The sequence below is a fragment of the Salvelinus alpinus genome, chromosome 24 (genome assembly GCF_045679555.1).
Source record: "Salvelinus alpinus chromosome 24, SLU_Salpinus.1, whole genome shotgun sequence".
In the NCBI taxonomy this organism is placed as follows: Eukaryota; Metazoa; Chordata; class Actinopteri; order Salmoniformes; family Salmonidae; genus Salvelinus; species Salvelinus alpinus.
Genome location: NC_092109.1, coordinates 45,426,026 through 45,446,025, shown reverse-complemented (window position 1 = coordinate 45,446,025; position 20,000 = coordinate 45,426,026). Strand labels below are relative to the sequence as shown.

Here is a 20,000-nt window from a genome sequence, read left to right as displayed (position 1 = left end):
AAATAAAAATCTATTTAAATTACAGGTTGTAATGCAACAAAATAGGAAAAACGCCAAGGGGGATGAGTACTTTTACAAGGCACCTGTACGCCCCCACAGATAAGGCCTATGCCGCTTCTCATACCTTCTCATTTCCAGGCTCAGGGACATGTACTAGTTTGTGGCAACCTAAATGCCAGAACTGGCTACCTACCCAGGTGGTGAGCAACACATCTGCCACGCTGATCCTCAACACTGGAGCTCCCAAGGGTGCATGCTCAGTCCCCTCCTGTACTCCCTGTTCACCCACGACTGCATGGCCAGACACGACTCCAACACCATCATTACGTTTGCAGACGACACAACAGTGGTAGGCCTGATCACCGACAACGACGAGACAGCTTATAGGGAGGAAGTCAGAGACCTGACTTATACCCTATACTACTATTATACTATATTAACCCTATACTACTATTATACTAAATTAACCCTATACTACTATTATACTATATTAACCCTATACTACTATTATACTATATTAACCCTATACTACTATTATACTATATAAACCCTAACACTATACTACTATTATACTATATTAACCCTATACTACTATTATACTATATTAACCCTAACACTATACTAATATTATACTATATTAACCCTATACTACTATTATACTATATTAACCCTATACTACTATTATACTATATTAACCCTATACTACTATTATACTACTATTATACTATATTAACCCTAACCCTATACTACTATTATACTATATTAACCCTATACTACTATAATACTATATTAACCCTATACTACTATTATACTATATTAACCCTATACTACTATTATACTATATTAACCCTATACTACTATTATACTATATTAACCCTATACTACTATAATACTATATTAACCCTATACTACTATTATACTATATTAACCCTATACTACTATTATACTATATTAACCCTATACTACTATTATACTATATTAACCCTATTCTACCACAAAATAATACTACACACTGAACTATTAACAAATGACAGGCGACTGCTGTTCACTGAGCTGTTATCAAATACATACTGTAGCTGCAGTATGCATGCCAGCCTAGACTCTAACCATGGGTCAGAGGGAGGAGGGGGAGGGAGGGAGGGAGTGAGGGAGGGGGGAGGGAGAGAGGGAGAGAGAAAGGGGGAGGGAGAGAGAGAGAGGGAGAGGGAGAGGGAGGGAGGGAGGGAGAGAGAGAGGGGGAGGGAGAGAGAGAGAGGGAGAGAGAGGGAGAGAGAGAGGGAGAGAGAGGGGAGAGGGAGAGGGAGGGAGGGAGGGAGAGAGAGAGGGGGAGGGAGAGAGAGAGAGGGGAGAGAGAGGGAGAGAGAGAGGGAGAGAGAGAGGGGAGAGAGAGACAGGGGAGAGAGGGGGAGGGAGAGAGAGAAGGGGAGGGAAGGAGGGAGGGAAAGGGGGGAGAGAGATAGGTGGGAGTGAGGGATAGAGAGAAAGCTTCAGTATGCATGCCAGCCTCCAACCATGGTCCAAAGGGATAGAGAGAGGGGGGAGGGAGGGAGAGCTTCAGTGTGCTTGCCAGCATAGCCTCCAACGATGGGCCAAAGGGAGAGAGGAGAAAGCCTCACTGCCAGATTGTGAGGTCTGGAGCTCAGCCCCTCCTTCCTTCCTCCTTCTACCCAGGATCCAGGTCCTTTGCTGAGCCACCAGCTGTACTCAAGCCCCCTGTCTGGACCTGGGCCTAGTCTGCTGTGGGTGCACAGCCATGGAAAGACATACACACAACAAACAGCATATGTAATGTGATGCATGTGATGTATATGACTGTGCATGTATATGATAGGGGCTCGGGGCTTGGGTGTGCACACACACACACACACACTCACACACACACACACACACACACTCCATACCAGGGTTTCCATTAGGACCTTTGAAATTTACCGGACATTTAAGAAATTTACCGGACCTATATGCTCAGAATGACAGATATCCCATTTTACATTATGGTTAATCATATTAACAGAACATGCAAGTCGAGGATGCAATGAGGTACGTTGCTTCTTACTAAATTCTGATGAGCTCTGTGAAGGTGTTCACATGTACTTTTCCTCGGCCAAGAAGACGAGTAACGAACAGCAAAATCAATAAAACCCCTCTACGTCAATCTACTATAGTAGACAAGAGGTTAGGCTACCTATTCTATTGGTCAGTTCAATCTACTATAGTAGACAAGAGGTTAGGCTACCTATTCTATTGGTCAGTTCAATCTACTATAGTAGACAAGAGGTTAGGCTACCTATTCTATTGGTCAGTTCAATCTATTATAGTAGACAAGAGGTTAGGCTACCTATTCTATTGGTCAGTTCAATCTACTATAGTAGACAAGAGGTTAGGCTACCTATTCTATTGGTCAGTTCAATCTACTATAGTAGACAAGAGGTTAGGCTACCTATTCTATTGGTCAGTTCAATCTATTATAGTAGACAAGAGGTTAGGCTACCTATTCTATTGGTCAGTTCAATCTACTATAGTAGACAAGAGGTTAGGCTACCTATTCTATTGGTCAGTTCAATCTACTATAGTAGACAAGAGGTTAGGCTACCTATTATATTGGTCAGTTCAATCTACTATAGTAGACAAGAGGTTAGGCTACCTATTCTATTGGTCAGTTCAATCTACTATAGTAGACAAGAGGTTAGGCTACCTATTCTATTGGTCAGTTCAATCTACTATAGTAGACAAGAGGTTATGCTACCTATTCTATTGGTCAGTTCAATCTACTATAGTAGACAAGAGGTTAGGCTACCTATTCTATTGGTCAGTTCAATCTACTATAGTAGACAAGAGGTTAGGCTACCTATTCTATTGGTCAGTTCAATCTACTATAGTAGACAAGAGGTTAGGCTACCTATTCTATTGGTCAGTTCAATCTATTATAGTAGACAAGAGGTTAGGCTACCTATTCTATTGGTCAGTTCAATCTACTATAGTAGACAAGAGGTTAGGCTACCTATTCTATTGGTCAGTTCAATCTACTATAGTAGACAAGAGGTTAGGCTACCTATTCTATTGGTCAGTTCAATCTACTATAGTAGACAAGAGGTTAGGCTACCTATTCTATTGGTCAGTTCAATCTATTATAGTAGACAAGAGGTTAGGCTACCTATTCTATTGGTCAGTTCAATCTACTATAGTAGACAAGAGGTTAGGCTACCTATTCTATTGGTCAGTTCAATCTACTATAGTAGACAAGAGGTTAGGCTACCTATTGTATTGGTCAGTTCAATCTACTATAGTAGACAAGAGGTTAGGCTACCTATTCTATTGGTCAGTTCAATCTATTATAGTAGACAAGAGGTTAGGCTACCTATTCTATTGGTCAGTTCAATCTATTATAGTAGACAAGAGGTTAGGCTACCTATTCTATTGGTCAGTTCAATCTATTATAGTAGACAAGAGGTTAGGCTACCTATTCTATTGGTCAGTTCAATCTACTATAGTAGACAAGAGGTTAGGCTACCTATTATATTGGTCAGTTCAATCTATTATAGTAGACAAGAGGTTAGGCTACCTATTCTATTGGTCAGTTCAATCTATTATAGTAGACAAGAGGTTAGGCTACCTATTCTATTGGTCAGTTCAATCTACTATAGTAGACAAGAGGTTAGGCTACCTATTCTATTGGTCAGTTCAATCTATTATAGTAGACAAGAGGTTAGGCTACCTATTCTATTGGTCAGTTCAATCTACTATAGTAGACAAGAGGTTAGGCTACCTATTCTATTGGTCAGTTCAATCTATTATAGTAGACAAGAGGTTAGGCTACCTATTCTATTGGTCAGTTCAATCTACTATAGTAGACAAGAGGTTAGGCTACCTATTCTATTGGTCAGTTCAATCTACTATAGTAGACAAGAGGTTAGGCTACCTATTCTATTGGTCAGTTTGTGGAGAAAGAAATAGCCCAAACAGGCTCTGGGACAGTTGACTATAAAATCCACAAATTCATACAACCAGTAGGCTACATGAATATAAAACGGTAAAAACAGATCAGAACGTCGTTAAAATTACAAACTACTATTTATTCACATTATAAGTGCAGAAATGCGCTCGAGGCAGTAGGCTACCCGCCAATGTTCGTTCCGTAATGCAATTAGTGGAAAAACACCATTGTCAAAAGGGTAGTTTCATATGACAGAGATTAAAATGTTTGATGTTGAAAAGAGAGGTGATCAAATAGGCTACTTTTGAAGCCAAGACATGCCTTATAGTATTAAAACATTAATGTTTAAAAACAATGAAGCGTGTTTTCAAAATGCGTACACTGCTTCCAGCTTATTGCTGTGTGCTGTGTGTGTGTGTGTGTGTGTGTGTGTGTGTGTGTGTGTGTGTGTGTGTGTGTGTGTGTGTGTGTAGGTGTGTAGGTGTGTAGGTGTGTGTGTGTGTGTGTGTGTGTGTGTGTGTGTGTGTGTGTGTGTGTGTGTGTGTGTGTGTGTGTGTGTGTGCGTGTGCGTGTGCGTGTGCGTGTGCGTGTGTGTGTGTGTGTGTGTGTGAGGTGCTGATGAAACCTTCTGTTTGACGCCGGCGTCCAAAACAACTGAGATGGAGAATCTCTGACTTCAGACTTTAAGACAACTGGGAAGTGGGGAAATGGTTGGGAGAGAGAGGCTGTGGTTAGATGTGAGGCTGAACTGAGAGGTGAAAATGTTTTAGTTATTTATTTAACCCTGCCAACAAAAAGAAACACAGAGTCTTCAGAAAGTATTCATACCCCTGGACTTATTCCACATATTGTTGTGTTACAGATTGAATTCAAAACGGATTAAATGTATTTTTTTCACCCATCTACACAAAATGCCCCATAATGACAAAGAGAAATATTTATTAAACTGAAATACAGAAATGTCTCATTTATTCATTCATTTATTAATTTTTTTGAATTCTGTCAGAGCCCTGTCTAACTGGTTGTTGATCATAGCTAGACAGCCATTTTCAAGTCTTGCCATAGATTTTCAAGCCAATTTAAGTCAAATCTGTAACTAGGCCACTCAGTAAAATCCAAATGTCGTCTTGGTCAGCAACTCCAGTGTATATTTGGCATTGTGTTTTAGATTATTGTCCTGCTGAAAGGTGAATTCATCTCCCAGTGTCTGGTGGAAAGCAGAATGAACCAGGTTTTCCTCCAGGAGTTTGTCTGTGCTTAGCTCTTTTGCATTTATTTTATCCAAAAAAATTCTCTAGTCCTTGCCAATGACAAGCATATCCATAACATGATGAAGCCACCACCATGCTTTAATATATGAAGAGTGGTACTCAGTGATATGTTGTGTTGGATTTGCCCCAAACAGAACACTTTGTATTCAGGACAAAAAGTTAATTTCTTTTCCACATTTTTAGCAGTTTTACTTTAGTGCCTTGTTGCAAACAGGATGCATGTTTTGGAGAAAAAAAAATTCTGTACAGGATTCTTTCTTCACTCTGTCATTCATGTTAGTATTGTGGAGTAACTACAATGTTGTTGATCCATCCTCAGTGTTCTCCTATCACAGCCATTAAACTCTGTAACTGTTTTAAAGTCCCCATTGGCCTCATGGTGAAATCCCTGAGTGGTTTCCTTCCTCTCCGGCAACTGAGTTAGGAAGGACACCTGTATCTTCGTAGTGACTGGGTGTATTGATACACCATCCAAAGTGTAATTAATAACTTCACCATGCTCAAAGGGATTTTGAATGTCTGCTTTTTCATTTCTACCCATCTACCAAAAGGTGCCCTTCTTTACGAAGCATTGGAAAACCTCCATGGTCTTTGTGGTTGAATCTGTGTTTGAAATTCACTGCTCGACTGAGGGACCTTACAGATGTGTCAAGGCTCAGGAGAAGACGCAGATGCAGACAGTTTTGAAGTAACAAAAGTGTATTACAAAAACAGGGGGCAGGCAAACGACAGGTCAAGGGCAGGCAGAGGTCAGTAATCCAGAGCAGAGTCCAAAAGGTACAGAACGGCAGGCAGGCTCAGGGTCAGGGCAGGCAGAATGGTCAAAACCAGGAAAACCGAGCCTACGAGTGGCGCAATGTTCTAAGGCACTGCAACGCAGTGTTAGCTGTGCCACTAGAGATTCTGGGTTCGAGTCCAGGCTCTGTCACAGCCGTCCGCGACCGGGAGACCCATGGGGCGACGCACAATTGGCCCAGCGTCGTCCGGGTTAGGGGAGGGTTTGGACGGCAGGGATGTCCTTGTCCCATCGCGCACTAGCGACTCCTGTGGCGGGCCGGGCGCAGTGCACGCTGATAACGGTTGCCAGGTGCACAGTATTTCCTCCGACACATTGGTGTGGCTGGCTTCCGGGTTAAGTGGGCATTGTGACAAGAAGCAGTGCGGCTTGGTTGGGTTGGGTCGTGTTTCGGAAGATGCACGGCTCTCAACCTTCGCCTCTCCGTACGGGAGTTGCAGCGATGAAACAAGACTGTAACTACCAATTGGATACCACGAAAATTGAGGAGAAAAAAATGGTTTAAAAAAACCCATCATATTAAATAATAAAAAAATTGAAAAAACAGAAAAACTGAAAACAGGAACTAGAGACAAACAGAGAACACAGGTATAAATACACTGGGGGATAATGGGGAAGATGGGCGACACCTGGAGGGGGGTGGACAAGCACAAAGACAGGGGAAACAGATCAGGGTGTGACAAGATAATTGTATGTGTGGCGTACAGAGATGAGGTAGTCGTTAAAAAATCATGTTAAACACTATTATTACACACAGAGTGAGTCCATGCAACTTATTATGTTAAGCACATCTTTACTCTTGAACTTACTTAGGCTCCTTGTCATAACAAAGGGGTCAAATACTGATTGACTCAAGACATTTCAGCTTTTCATTTTCTCTCTCTCTCTCTCTCTCTCTCTCTCTCTCTCTCTCTCTCTCTCTCTCTCTCTCTCTCTCTCTCTCTCTCTCTCTCTCTCTCTCTCTCTCTCTCTCTCTCTCTCTCTCTCTCTCTCTCTCTCTCTCTCTCTCTCTCTCTCAATTCAATTCAATTCAATTCAAGGGGCTTTATTGGCATGGGAAACATGTGTTAACATTGCCAAAGCAAGTGAGGTAGATATTATACAAAAGTGAAATAAACAATACAAATTAACAGTAAACATTACACATACAGAAGTTTCAAAACAATAAAGACATTACAAATGTTATATTATATATATACAGTGTTGTAACAATGTACAAATGGTTAAAGCACACAAGTTAAAATAAACAAGCATAAATATGGGTTGTATTTACAATGGTGTTTGTTCTTCACTGGTTGCCCTTTTCTTGTGGCAACAGGTCACAAATCTTGCTGCTGTGATGGCACACTGTGGAATTTCTCCCAGTAGATATGGGAGTTTATCAAAATTGGATTTGTTTTCAAATTCTTTGTGGATCTGTGTAATCTGAGGGAAATATGTCTCTCTAATATGGTCATACATTGGGCAGGAGGTTAGGAAGTGCAGCTCAGTTTCCACCTCATTTTGTGGGCAGTGTGCACATAGCCTGTCTTCTCTTGAGAGCCATGTCTGCCTACGGCGGCCTTTCTCAATAGCAAGGCTATGCTCACTGAGTCTGTACATAGTCAAAGCTTTCCTTAAGTTTGGGTCAGTCACAGTGGTCAGGTATTCTGCCACTGTGTACTCTCTGTTTAGGGCCAAATAGCATTCTAGTTTGCTCTGTTTTTTTGTTAATTCTTTCCAATGTGTCAAGTAATTATCTTTTTGTTTTCTCATGATTTGGTTGGGTCTAATTGTGTTGTTGTCCTGGGGCTCTGTGGGGTGTGTTTGTGTTTGTGAACAGAGCCCTAGGACCAGCTTGCTTAGGGGACTCTTCTCCAGGTTCATCTCTCTGTAGGTGATGGCTTTGTTATGGAAGGTTTGGGAATCGCTTCCTTTTAGGTGGTTGTAGAATTTAACGGCTCTTTTCTGGATTTTGATAATTAGTGGGTATCGGCCTAATTCTGCTCTGCATGCATTATTTGGTGTTCTACGTTGTACACGGAGGATATTTTTGCAGAATTCTGCATGCAGAGTCTCAATTTGGTGTTTGTCCCATTTTGTGAAATCTTGGTTGGTGAGCGGACCCCAGACCTCACAACCATAAAGGGCAATTCTCTCTCTCTCTCTCTCTCTCTCTCTCTCTCTCTCTCTCTCTCTCTCTCTCTCTCTCTCTCTCTCTCTCTCTCTCTCTCTGGCTCTCTCTCTTTGTCTCCCTCCCTCCCTCTCTCTCTCTCCATCTCTCTCTCTCTCTTTGTCTCCCTCCCTCTCTCTCCATCTCTCTCTTTGTCTCCCTCCCTCCCTCTCTGGCAATGACAGAAGTGTGAGAAGCAGCCATTTGACATGTAAATGATGTGCAATGTACACTCTGTGTGTGTGTGTGTGTGTGTGTGTGTGTGTGTGTGTGTGTGTGTGTGTGTGTGTGTGTGTGTGTGTGTGTGTGTGTGTGTGTGTGTGTGTGTGTGTGTGTGTGTGTGTGTGTGTGTGTGTGTGCGTGTGCGTGCGTGCGTGCGTGTGTGAGTGTGTGTGTGTGCATGCGTGCGTGTGTGTGGCATATGGATAGTGGCAAGTGTAAAATGTATGCTCTCGCTCTTCTCTCCCTCAAGAACCCTTTATCTATTCAATCACAGATACAGCTAATGGGCATTGGAGAAGCTGTGCCAGCACTAGATACAACTACAAAATAACCTCTCTCTTTCTCTCTCTCTCCCCACCTTTCTAGAGCAGGTCTTGTTGCCTGACTATCCGATCAACACACTGACTGGTGATCAGTGCAAAATTAATGTTAGACTCCATAATAATGAGCTGCTTTCATCTCAGTCCAATTTAACTAGGAGAGGAAGAGGAGGAGAGGAAGTCCCATTTCTACCCTCCCACAGAATAGGAACAGATACACTCCAGAACATTTTTTATTTGTTACCTTTATTTAACTAGGCAAGTGAGTTAAGAACAAATTAATATTTACAATAACAGCGGGTTAACTGCCTTGTTCAGGGGCAGAACAACAGATTTTTTTTACCTTGTCAGCTCGGGGATTTGATCTTGCAACTTTTCGGTTACTAGTCCAACGCTCTAACCACTAGGCTACCTGCCGCCCGCCTGCACATTGAACCTGTCTACAACCTTGCATAGTAAAATCACACTCTCCACCCATTCCAAAGAAACTAAAGACCTGAGGTGCATAGTTCGCTAACGTTAGCTAACAGTCTGAGAAGGTAGTGCAGCAATATGTATAGTAGTTCGCTAACGTTAGCTAACAGTCTGAGAAGGTAGTGCAGCAATATGTATAGTAGTTCGCTAACGTTAGCTAACAGTCTGAGAAGGTATTGCAGCTAACGTACAGTAGTTCGCTAACGTTAGCTAACAGTCTGAGAAGGTATTGCAGCAATATGTATAGTAGTTCGCTAACATTAGCTAACAGTCTGAGAAGGTATTGCAGCTAACGTACAATAGTTTGCTAACGTTAGCTAACAGTCTGAGAAGGTATTGTCTGTTTAAACAAACAATAATCATGTGGCCATGTGAGCTTTCTATTACATGTACAGGTAACTACCAAAATAAAGGAAACACTTGAGTAAATGAGGGATTTAAAGTATGCAGGTGCTTCTACACCAGGGTTCCCCATCATGTGGTTCCTGGTTCCTCCTCCCACAGGAGAGGATAGAGAAACAATCATATCAAAGTGTTTATTATTTTGTGATATCATTAAGGATGGTATAACTAAATAACTGGGGTGGGAGTGTGCCTGTTTTATGACTTAAATACCTTGCGGAAACTCTCCCATTGGCTCTGCAGAAATGGAAGGCTGACAATCCTTTGTTACACAGAGAGACTTTGCCACCAAAACTCCAAACATCCAAAAGTGGATAATGAAGCAATATTTCTAATATAAAGAATGTGGGGAAATGGTTGGTGGGGATTTAAAGAACAATCCTGTCAAAGTGTATTATTTTGTGATGTCATTAAGCATGGTATAATGAAATAACTGTATCTCTGAGGGTGTACACATTCTAGTTGTCAGGTTTACATCTAAATGTTGTATAAAATATATGATTAAGTATGACAATATTTCTGAAAAGATAGAAATGTGATTTTAGCCTTCTAAATGAGATAATGGCTTTTCATATAAACTTGGGCCCAGTCAGTAACCACGCCCACGTGAGCACAGACATTGTGTAGGCATGATGGAACGCCCCTAATACCAAAATGTTTAAAAGGACTTACTAACTAAATTTACATTACACCAAAACATGCCGGGTTACTGCCGACGTGTAAAGTGGTCCTAGCTGTACCCTGAATAATCAACCATTGAGACCAGAGAACGTGATGCTGTGGTCCACACGTTGAAATGGTGAGAAATGTTGTAAACCAGACCAAAACATACACCGTCTGCAACTGTGCATGTAAAGTAGTTTAGAACATTTAACCAAAGACGAGAGGCAAGACAGATACATCTGAACACCGTGTGGTACATCTGAAGTATCTATGCTAACGAACACTCCAGAACAAAAGAAGCCTACATCTAAGAAAGACATTGTGACCTCTGGTGTACAACCAGAGACTTACATCGAACCACTTCTCATATATGGATCGAGTGGTTTCAACAGAGAGACGAGAGAAAGACATCTACGCGTAAATATATATTGCATTGGCTCTTTGTCTCTCCCTCTCCTAGTAGGCCCTCCCTCTCCATTGCGTAACCAAACGGTCATGCTTTTGTTAGTCCACTAGGGACCTGTTTTCCTTGTATTATGTATGTAATCAATAACGTATGCTGTGTGTGTTTACGTATTCTGTGTGTGAGGATTTAGTTAGTTAGTAAATAAATAATTAAGCCTATTTGTTTATCGCTGAGTCATCACTTCGGTTAGGGTTCATGCAGATGTTCAGAATGAAACTGATGAGGTAATAATTAATAATTGACTGTTATTGATGTAAGAGATATTTAGATAATCTCTAGAATTTAAGTCGGGAGATAGTAACTCGGTAAACAACTGTTCCCGTGGTGTCCCAAATTCCTAATGAGTTAATTGTTACATGATTAATTTAATCAAGTAATAATTGAACGTAGTAGGTAATTATTCGATAAATAGCAGTCATCACATTAATGATAGTCACGTCACAACACTGGCCAGGCCCAGTTGCCCCTTATTGGCTACCATGGCTGTGTTATAATTTAGTTTAGAATAGACAAAGAACAACAGGTAACTGCCAAAATAATGGAAACACTTGGGCAAATAAGAATATTGAAAGCAGCGGTGGAATTAACATCCCATCATGCTTAGGGTCATGTATAGATATGTTGGCCAGGCCCAGTTGCCCGTTATATAGTCTACCATGACTAGAGGAAGAGATCTCAGTGGTTTTGAAAGAGGGGTGATTGTCGGGGCACGTTTAGCAGGAGCTTCAGTGATGAAGACTGCTCAACTTGCTGGTGTTTCACCATATGCCATGGCCGTCTCAGTCACCAGATCTCAACCCAATTGAACTCTTATGGGAGATTCTGGCGTGGCGCCTGAGACAGCGTTTTCCACCACCATAAACAAAACACAAAATGGTTGAATTTCGATGGTGGAAGAATGGTGTCGCATCCCTCCAATAGAGTTCCAGACACCTGTAGAATCTATACCGAGGATCATTGAAGCCGTTCTCACAGTGGCCCACAACCTATTGAGACACTTTATGTTGGTGTTTCCTTTATTTTGGCAGTTACCTTTCGTAGGATTAGAAAAGTAATATAAAATGTGCTTATTGCCGCTAAAATGTGTTGTTTGACGTTTCAAAGTAACATTTTGGAATGTTCATTGAAATCATTGGAACTGAAATTGTTACTAAGTAACATGTTCGTTGCAAACTCTAAAACTGTAAACTTAATCGTTTCTCCTCTCACCTGTGTTGTCCTGTCCATTCTGATTGGTCGCTGGGCTGACGGCCTGCACTGGTTGACTGAATCCCAATGCTGTCCTCTGACCCTGAACCATCATCTGGTTCTTGGTTGCTGTGACAACGACAGACCCCGGGGTTGCCCGTACAACAGCTCCCAGACCCAGTTGCGGGCGCAGCCCTATGCCAGAGCGGAGCAGACTGCCACTGCCGCCGGCTTGAGCCGCCTGGGTTGCCATCCTGGGGCCTGAGGGGTCCTCGCGACCAAGGCTGCCCGCATTTCTACCCATCTGAAAAGTGAGGATGAAAAAGGAAGTTAAGCCATTTCCAGCTGTGGTGAGTTAGGATACAGTAAACTACAGTAAATGTTCATTTCAGAAACCTCTGAAGAGGATGTTAAATAATGCATAGGACTCCTGTGGAGGAGACCTTTTAGCATGAGTGCCAAAAGGCCTACTCCCTATTTAGTGCACTCCCAGCAAACCGGGAACATTCCCAGAACATATGCTAGCGTTTTTAAATAACATTCCCAGAACATATGCTAGTGTTTTTAAATAACATTCCCAGAACATATGCTAGTGTTTTTAAATAACATTCCCAGAACATATGCTAGTGTTTTTAAATAACATTCCAATTAAAATAATGTTGTTGTTTTTTTTTTATGAAAAAAAATATATGAAAAGTGTTTTTCATTGTGTAAGTGTGTAACATTGTCAAACTTTTCACAATTTCAGAGTGTTATTTTGACCTTATAGTGTGGCAATATCATCAAACAAATAGAGAAATTATGTTTTTAAATGAAATATCCTTTGAATGTCTTCCTAACATTCCCCAAAATGTTGTGCACAAAATCTGTACTGTAGTACTGTAGATCTTTCATGATACAATGGGAGATAACGAGCAGCATTAGTTCCGGTGCTTTGGACAAATCACAATTTTTGCAGGTTTTAGCATCTTTTTGAGTTGAGGGGGACATTTGGCCCATACTCTTGCTCATCATTTTCAAAGAGAGCTTTTCGTTCCTGGTTCCAATCTCTTCTCAACACATATGGACCTCAGATAAATACAACCCAAAACATCCAACAGGATGACGAATCATGCAGTGGAACCCCACAAGGTTGTCCCCTGTCTCCACTGTAGTTTCTTATTGTCGATCATGAAGACTTGGCACAAATTGGAATACAGTGGGCAGACAAGCCATGCAGTGGAACCCCACAAGGTTGTCCCCTGTCTCCACTGTAGTTTCTTATTGTCGCTCATGAAGACTTGGCACAAACTGGATTACAGTGGACAGACAAGCCATGCAGTGTACCAGAACAAAGGTCCTCTTTAGTTGTCGCATCCCACAGTCTGTTGACACATGCTACTACCATTTATGTTACGTGCGTCTGTCCACAAGAGATTATGGGGAGATTATTAAACTATGCAGTGGACAGACGACTTGGTGCTCCTGTCCCACAATCATATACTAATTAGTCTATAATTATAGACTAACACTAACATTTTAGTCTATAATCATAGACTAATACATAAAGCTGTCATCAAGGCAAAGCTACTTTGAAGATTTTGATTTGTTTAACACTTTTTTTTGGTTACTACATGATTCATGATGATTGTGGTTATTACATCAATTTGATGTCTTAATGTAGAAAATAGTATAACGTAAAGAAAAATCCTGGAATAAGTAGGTGTGTCCAAACTTTTGATTGGTAGATTAACATATTGTAGACAAATTCAGGAAATGTTAAACTACATCAAAGTGCAATGAAGAGTAGAGAGCGATTTTTATTTATTTTTCCCAAATTAAGTTTCATCCAAAAGTCAGCAAATGACAGTCCACGGTTCTGTGTATTTTAGTGTGTGTGTGGGGGGGGGGGGGGACTTGTATTACTCTCCTCATGGGTCGAAGAAATCCCCACAAGGATGATAAAACAAGGAAAATTCTCCCTGGTGGGGTCATTCCCCAGGTCCCCACAAGGATGATAAAACAAGGACAATTCTCCCTGGTTGGGTCATTTCCCAGGTCCCCACAAGGACAAAAGCTGTTTTAAGGGTTAGGGTGTTCTATATTTCTTCAATAACTGTGTTCATATTCTTTATCACAACAGAAACACAAAGGCTCATTGGTAATCAGTACTTCTAAAACCCAACCCATACATGGGCTCTGGTCAAAACCTGTTCACTGCATTCTTTCTTTATTTTATTCAATTTTATTTTAAAGATATTTTAAAGCCAATACAAAACATAGACATACAAACATCAACTACATCATCCCTGGCCAGACCCACTAGCTCACACCCCCATCTCCATCAACTACATCACCCATGGCCAGACCCACTAGCTCACACCCCCATCTCCATCAATTACATCACCCTGGCCAGACGCACTAGCTCACACCCCCATCTCTATCAACTACATCACCCTGGCCAGACCCACTAGCTCCCCCCATCTCCATCAACTACATCACCCTGGCCAGACCCACTAGCTCCCCCCATCTCCATCAACTACATCACCCTGGCCAGACCCACTAGCTCACACGCCCATCTCCATCAATTACAGTGCATTCGGAAAGTATTCAGACCCCTTGACTTTTTCCACATTTTGTTACGTTACAGCCTTATTCTAAAATGGATTAAATAGTTTTTAAGTTCCAAAAGAATAAAGATGTTTAAAATGTCATATTATGTGCAAATAGTTAAAGTACAAAAGGGAAAATAAATAAACATAAATATAGGTTGTATTTACAATGGTGTTTGTTCTTCACTGGTTGACCTTTTCTTGTGGCAACAGGTCACAAATCTTGCTGCTGTGATGTCACACTGTGGAATTTCACCCAGTAGAAATAGGAGTTTATCAAAATTGGGTTTGTTTTCTAATTCTTTGTGTGTCTGTGTAATCTGAGGGAAATATGTGTCTCTAATATGGTCATACATTGGGCAGGAGGTTAGGAAGAGCAGCTCAGTTTCCACCTCATTTTGTAGGCAGTGTGCACATAGCCTGTCTTCTCTTGAGAGCCAGGTCTGCCTACGGCGGCCTTTCTCAATAGCAAGGCTATGCTCACTGAGTCTGTACATAGTCAAAGCTTTCCTTAAGTTTGGGTCAGTCACAGTGGTCAGGTATTCTGCCACAGTGTACTCTCTGTTTAGGGCCAAATAGCATTCTAGTTTGCTCTTAGTTTTTTTGTTAATTCTTTCCAATGTATCAAGTAATTATCTTTTTGTTTTCTCATGATTTGGTTGGGTCTAATTGTGCTGTTGTTCTGGGGCTCTGTGGGGTGTGTTTGTGTTTGTGTTTGTGAACAGAGCCCCAGGACCAGCTTGCTTAGGGGACTCTTCTCCAGGTTCATCTCTCTGTAGGTGATGGCTTTGTTATGGAAGGTTTGGGAATCGCTTCCTTTGAGGTGGTTGTAGAATTTAATGGTTATTTTCTGGATTTTGATAATTAGCGGGTATCGGCCTAATTCTGCTCTGCATGCATTATTTGGTGTTTTACGTTGTACACGGAGGATATTTTTGCAGAATTCTGCATGCAGAGTCTCAATTTGGTGTTTGTCCCATTTTGTGAAACACTTGGTTGGTGAGCGGACCCCAGACCTCAAAACCGTAAAGGGCAATGGGTTTTATAACTGACTGAAGTATTTTTAGCCAGATCTTAATTGGTCTGTCAAATTTTATGTTCCTTTTGATGGCATAGAAGACCCTTCTTGCCTTGTCTCTCAGATCGTTCACAGCTTTGTGGAAGTTACCTGTGGCGCTGATGTTTAGGCCGAAGTACGTATTTGAGAGGTCAAATATACTGTTCAGGTTTTCTACTGCCAAGTTTACACCTTCACTATTACAGTGAAACGTTTTGTCCAGGAAGTTGTCTAGAAGGGACTGCATTTGTTGTTGCCTAAGTGTTTTTTGGTTGGTTTCCAGCATGTCTTAATAATATGCAGTTCCTTTGGCTTTGACGTGTGTCAGTGGGCTGACTGACCACTCTGAGAGACTCTGTTACGTCCGTCGTTAGAATGAGGAGACAGCGTGGTAAGTGTATATTTTACTTTATTAAAAATGACCCCGAAAAACAACAAAATACAAAAACTAACGTAAAGCTATATGCAGTGCAGAAAGCAACTACACACAAACAAGATCCCACAACTACAGGTGGGGAAAAGGGCTGCCTAAGTATGATCCCCAATCAGAGACAACGATAGACAGCTGCCTCTGATTGGGAACCACACCCGGCCAACAAAGAAATAGACAAACTAGAGTACCCACCCTAGTCACACCCTGACCAAACCAAATAGAGAAATAAAAAGGCTCTCTAAGGTCAGGGCGTGACAGACTCTGAGTTGAGGTCATTGATAAAGTAGTCTACAGTACTACTGCCAAAGAGATGAAGGAGTCTCCTGGAAGCCTACCATTGACTATGTACAGACCCAGCGTGCGACAGAGCTGCAGGAGTTGTGACCCGTTTTTGTTGGTTATGTTGTCGTGGTTGTGTCTAGGGGGGTATATGGGGAGGGAATGCTGTCACCTCCAGGTAGGTGTTTGTCCCCCTGTGTGCTGAGGGTGTCAGGTTCTTGTCCGGTTCTGGCATTTAGGTCGTCACAGACTAGTACATGTCCCTGGGCCTGGAAATGATTGATCTCCCCCTCTGGGATGGAGAAGCTGTCATCGTTAAAGTAAGGGGATTCTATTGGGGGGATATAGGTAGCACACAGGAGTACTTCTTCTCTGTTCTCTCTCATAATAGTAATAGTAGGGGGGGGTGTAATAGTGGGGGGGTTGGGGTGGGTGTAATAGTGGGGGGGGGGTGTAATAGTGGGGGGGTTGGGGGATTCTAAGACTCAATCATGGACCCTCTTACTTACTGACAGTTGTGGCTGCTTTGTGTGATGTATTGTTGTCTTTACCTTCTTGCCCTTTGTGCTGTTGTCTGTGCCCAATAATGTTTGTACCATGTTTTGCGTTACCATGTTGTTGTTATGTTGTGTTTCTACCATGTTGTTATGTTGTGATGCTACCATGTTGTGTTTCTACCATGGTGTTATGTTGTGATGCTACCATGTTGTGTTGTTACCATGTTGTTGTTATGTTGTGTTTCTACCATGTTGTTATGTTGTGATGCTACCATGTTGTGTTGTTACCATGTTGTTGTTATGTTGTGTTTCTACCATGTTGTTATGTTGTGATGCTACCATGCTGTGTTGTTACCATGTTGTTGTTATGTTGTGTTTCTACCATGTTGTTATGTTGTGATGCTACCATGCTGTTGTCTTAGGTCTCTCTTTATGTAGTGTTGTGTTGTCTCTCTTGTCGTGATGTGTGTTTTGTCCCATATTTATATTGTATTTATTTAAATTCCAGGGCCCCGTCCCCGCAGGAGGTCTTTTGCCTTTTGGTAGGCCGTCATTGTAAATAAGAATTTGTTCTTAACTGACTTGTTAAATAAAGGTTCAATAAAAATAAATAAATAAATGGGGGGATATACTGTAGGTAGCATCTGGTGGGATCATTTCCGTATTCATTTCCAGCCAGATGTAAAATGTTCCTGTTTTGACTAATTTATTAGAGTGGGTTAGGTCTGCTCTATATCAAATTAGCATACCCCCTGAGTCCCTTCCCTGTTTCACACCTGGTAGTGTGGTGGATGAGACTACCAGCTCTCTGTAACCTAGAGGACAACCAGTGGGTCTGTCTCCTCTATACCACCCACCTGGTAGTGTGGTGGATGGGACTACCAGCTCTCTGTAACCTAGAGGACAACCAGTGGGTCTGTCTCCTCTATACCACCCACCTGGTAGTGTGGTGGATGGGACTACCAGCTCTCTGTAACCTAGAGGACAACCAGTGGGTCTGTCTCCTCTATACCACCCACCTGGTAGTGTGGTGGATGGGACTACCAGCTCTCTGTAACCTAGAGGACAACTAGTGGGTCCGTCTCCTCTATACCACCCACCTGGTAGTGTGGTGGATGGGACTACCAGCTCTCTGTAACCTAGAGGACAACCAGTGGGTCTGTCTCCTCTATACCACCCACCTGGTAGTGTGGTGGATGGGACTACCAGCTCTCTGTAACCTAGAGGACAACTAGTGGGTCCGTCTCCTCTATACCACCCACCTGGTAGTTTGGTGGATGGGACTACCAGCTCACTGTAACCTAGAGGACAACCAGTGGGTCTGTCTCCTCTATACCATGTTTCTTGTAGGATGACAATGTCTCTATTTCCAATTTCTTTGATGAAGTCTGGGTTCCTGATCTTTTAGGCTAAAGGCAGACGACCTCAGACTTTGTATAGTCCAGGATGATACTTAAAGCTTTGTGTTCCATAGTGTCTAGTGTTGTTTTGGTGTGGTTTAGGCCTAGACCATCTCTCTCTCTCTCTCCCTTTCTCCCTCTCTCCACCCAGGCAGATACCCCCTCCATCCACCTCTTCCTCTCTCTCTCTCTCTCTCGCTCTCCATCGCTCTCTCCCTTTCTCCCTCTCTCCACCCAGGCAGATACCCCCTCCATCCACCTCTTCCTCTCTCTCTCTCTCTCTCTCTCTCGCTCTCTATCGCTCTCTCCCTTTCTCCCTCTCTCCACTCAGGCAGATACCCCCTCCATCCACCTCTTCCTCTCTCTCTCTCTCTCTCGCTCTCTCCCTTTCTCCCTCTCTCCACCCAGGCAGATACCCCCTCCATCCACCTCTTCCTCTCTCTCTCTCTCTCTCTCTCTCTCTCTCTCTCTCTCTCCCTTTCTCCCTCTCTCCACCCAGGCAGATACCCCCTCCATCCACCTCTTCCTCTCTCTCTCTCTCTCTCGCTCTCTCTATCGCTCTCTCCCTTTCTCCCTCTCTCCACCCAGGCAGATACCCCCTCCATCCACCTCTTCCTCTCTCTCTCTCTCTCTCTCTCGCTCTCTATCGCTCTCTCCCTTTCTCCCTCTCTCCACCCAGGCAGATACCCCCTCCATCCACCTCTTCCTCTCTCTCTCTCTCTCTCGCTCTCTCTCTCTCTCTCCCTTTCTCTCTCTCTCCACCCAGGCAGATACCCCCTCCACCCATCTCTCCCTCTCTACAGGCAAATACCTCCACCGTCCCATTCTCCACACACACAACACAATACAACACAACAATCCTTTTCTCTTTGTCTCCCTCTCTGCCTCCTTACCTCTGCTGGTTGGTGCTTGTCCACCAGTGGCCCATAGAAGCTCTCAGCCTTGCTGCCCAGCTTCGGAGGGGCTGTGTGGCTGTGAGTGTGGGCTCCAGTGTGTGTGTGGGTGTGTGTGTGAGAGCCAAACGGTGTGTGTGTCGGGGGGACAGTGTGTGTGTGTGTGTGTGTGTGAGAGCCAAACGGTGTGTGTGTCGGGGGGACAGTGTGTGTGTGGCCATGGGATCGGATCCCTGTTCCCATCATACTAGAGTTGAACAGACGGTTTTTCTGCATCTCCTGTCTGTATTTGTCGTAGAGGAGGTTGGAGGCACTCAGGACCGGTGTGTTTCTGGACACTGTGCCGCGGGAGTGTGTGTTGGTGTGCGTTTTGGGGCTAGAGGAGTGCTTCTGAGGTGTGTGTGTGGCAGGGGAGTGTGTATGTGTATAGGCAGAGAGCCTGGTAGGCAGGGAGGAGACCTGGTAAGGCCCGTCTGAAGCCTGGGGTTTGAGTTGAGGAACCTTCCGGATGTAGGTGATGATTTTGGGCCGCACTCCTTTGGGCTTGGGGGGGCTGGAGCTGGGGTTAGGGGCCTGGTGGTGTAGAGGAGGTATGGGTATCCCTGTAGAAGTAAGGTTAGATTTGAGAGGTGGTCTAAGCCCACTGCTACCATAGCCCTGGGGATACCGAGCTGAACCAGTAATGATCCTTGAAGGGGACATGGGCTGCTGTTGTTGTTGTCTCCGTGGTGACCCCTGTGGGGTTCCGAGCGGAGAGCGAGGGGGTTGAGAGGTGACGGTAGCCCCACAGCGGTTAGTTCTACGGTATCTGAGCTGAGACTGGTCCTGGTACTGATGTCTCCTCTCCAGGCTGGCGGTACGTTCTGCGCTGCTCCCTCCTCTATCCAGGGAACGAGCCTCTCTCTGGGCAGACTGGCCGGCCTGGCTGGGCTGGGGAGCTCCGGGGCTGGAGCTGGGCTGGT

The 20,000-nt window shown here is 43.3% G+C and overlaps 1 protein-coding gene across 1 annotated transcript in view; it reads right to left on the bottom strand.

The window, feature by feature from the left end:
* Positions 1-20,000, bottom strand: part of mtus2a (microtubule associated tumor suppressor candidate 2a) — a 154,210-nt gene that overhangs the window by 97,203 nt on the left and 37,007 nt on the right. The window contains exons 2-3 of the mRNA XM_071364997.1: positions 19,039-20,000; positions 11,910-12,192 (exon numbers count right to left, since the gene is read on the bottom strand). The exon at positions 19,039-20,000 is cut by the window's right edge and continues 2,802 nt beyond it. Of these exons, the coding sequence (XP_071221098.1) occupies positions 11,910-12,192; positions 19,039-20,000 (1,245 nt within the window). The remainder of the gene's footprint in view (positions 1-11,909; positions 12,193-19,038) is intronic.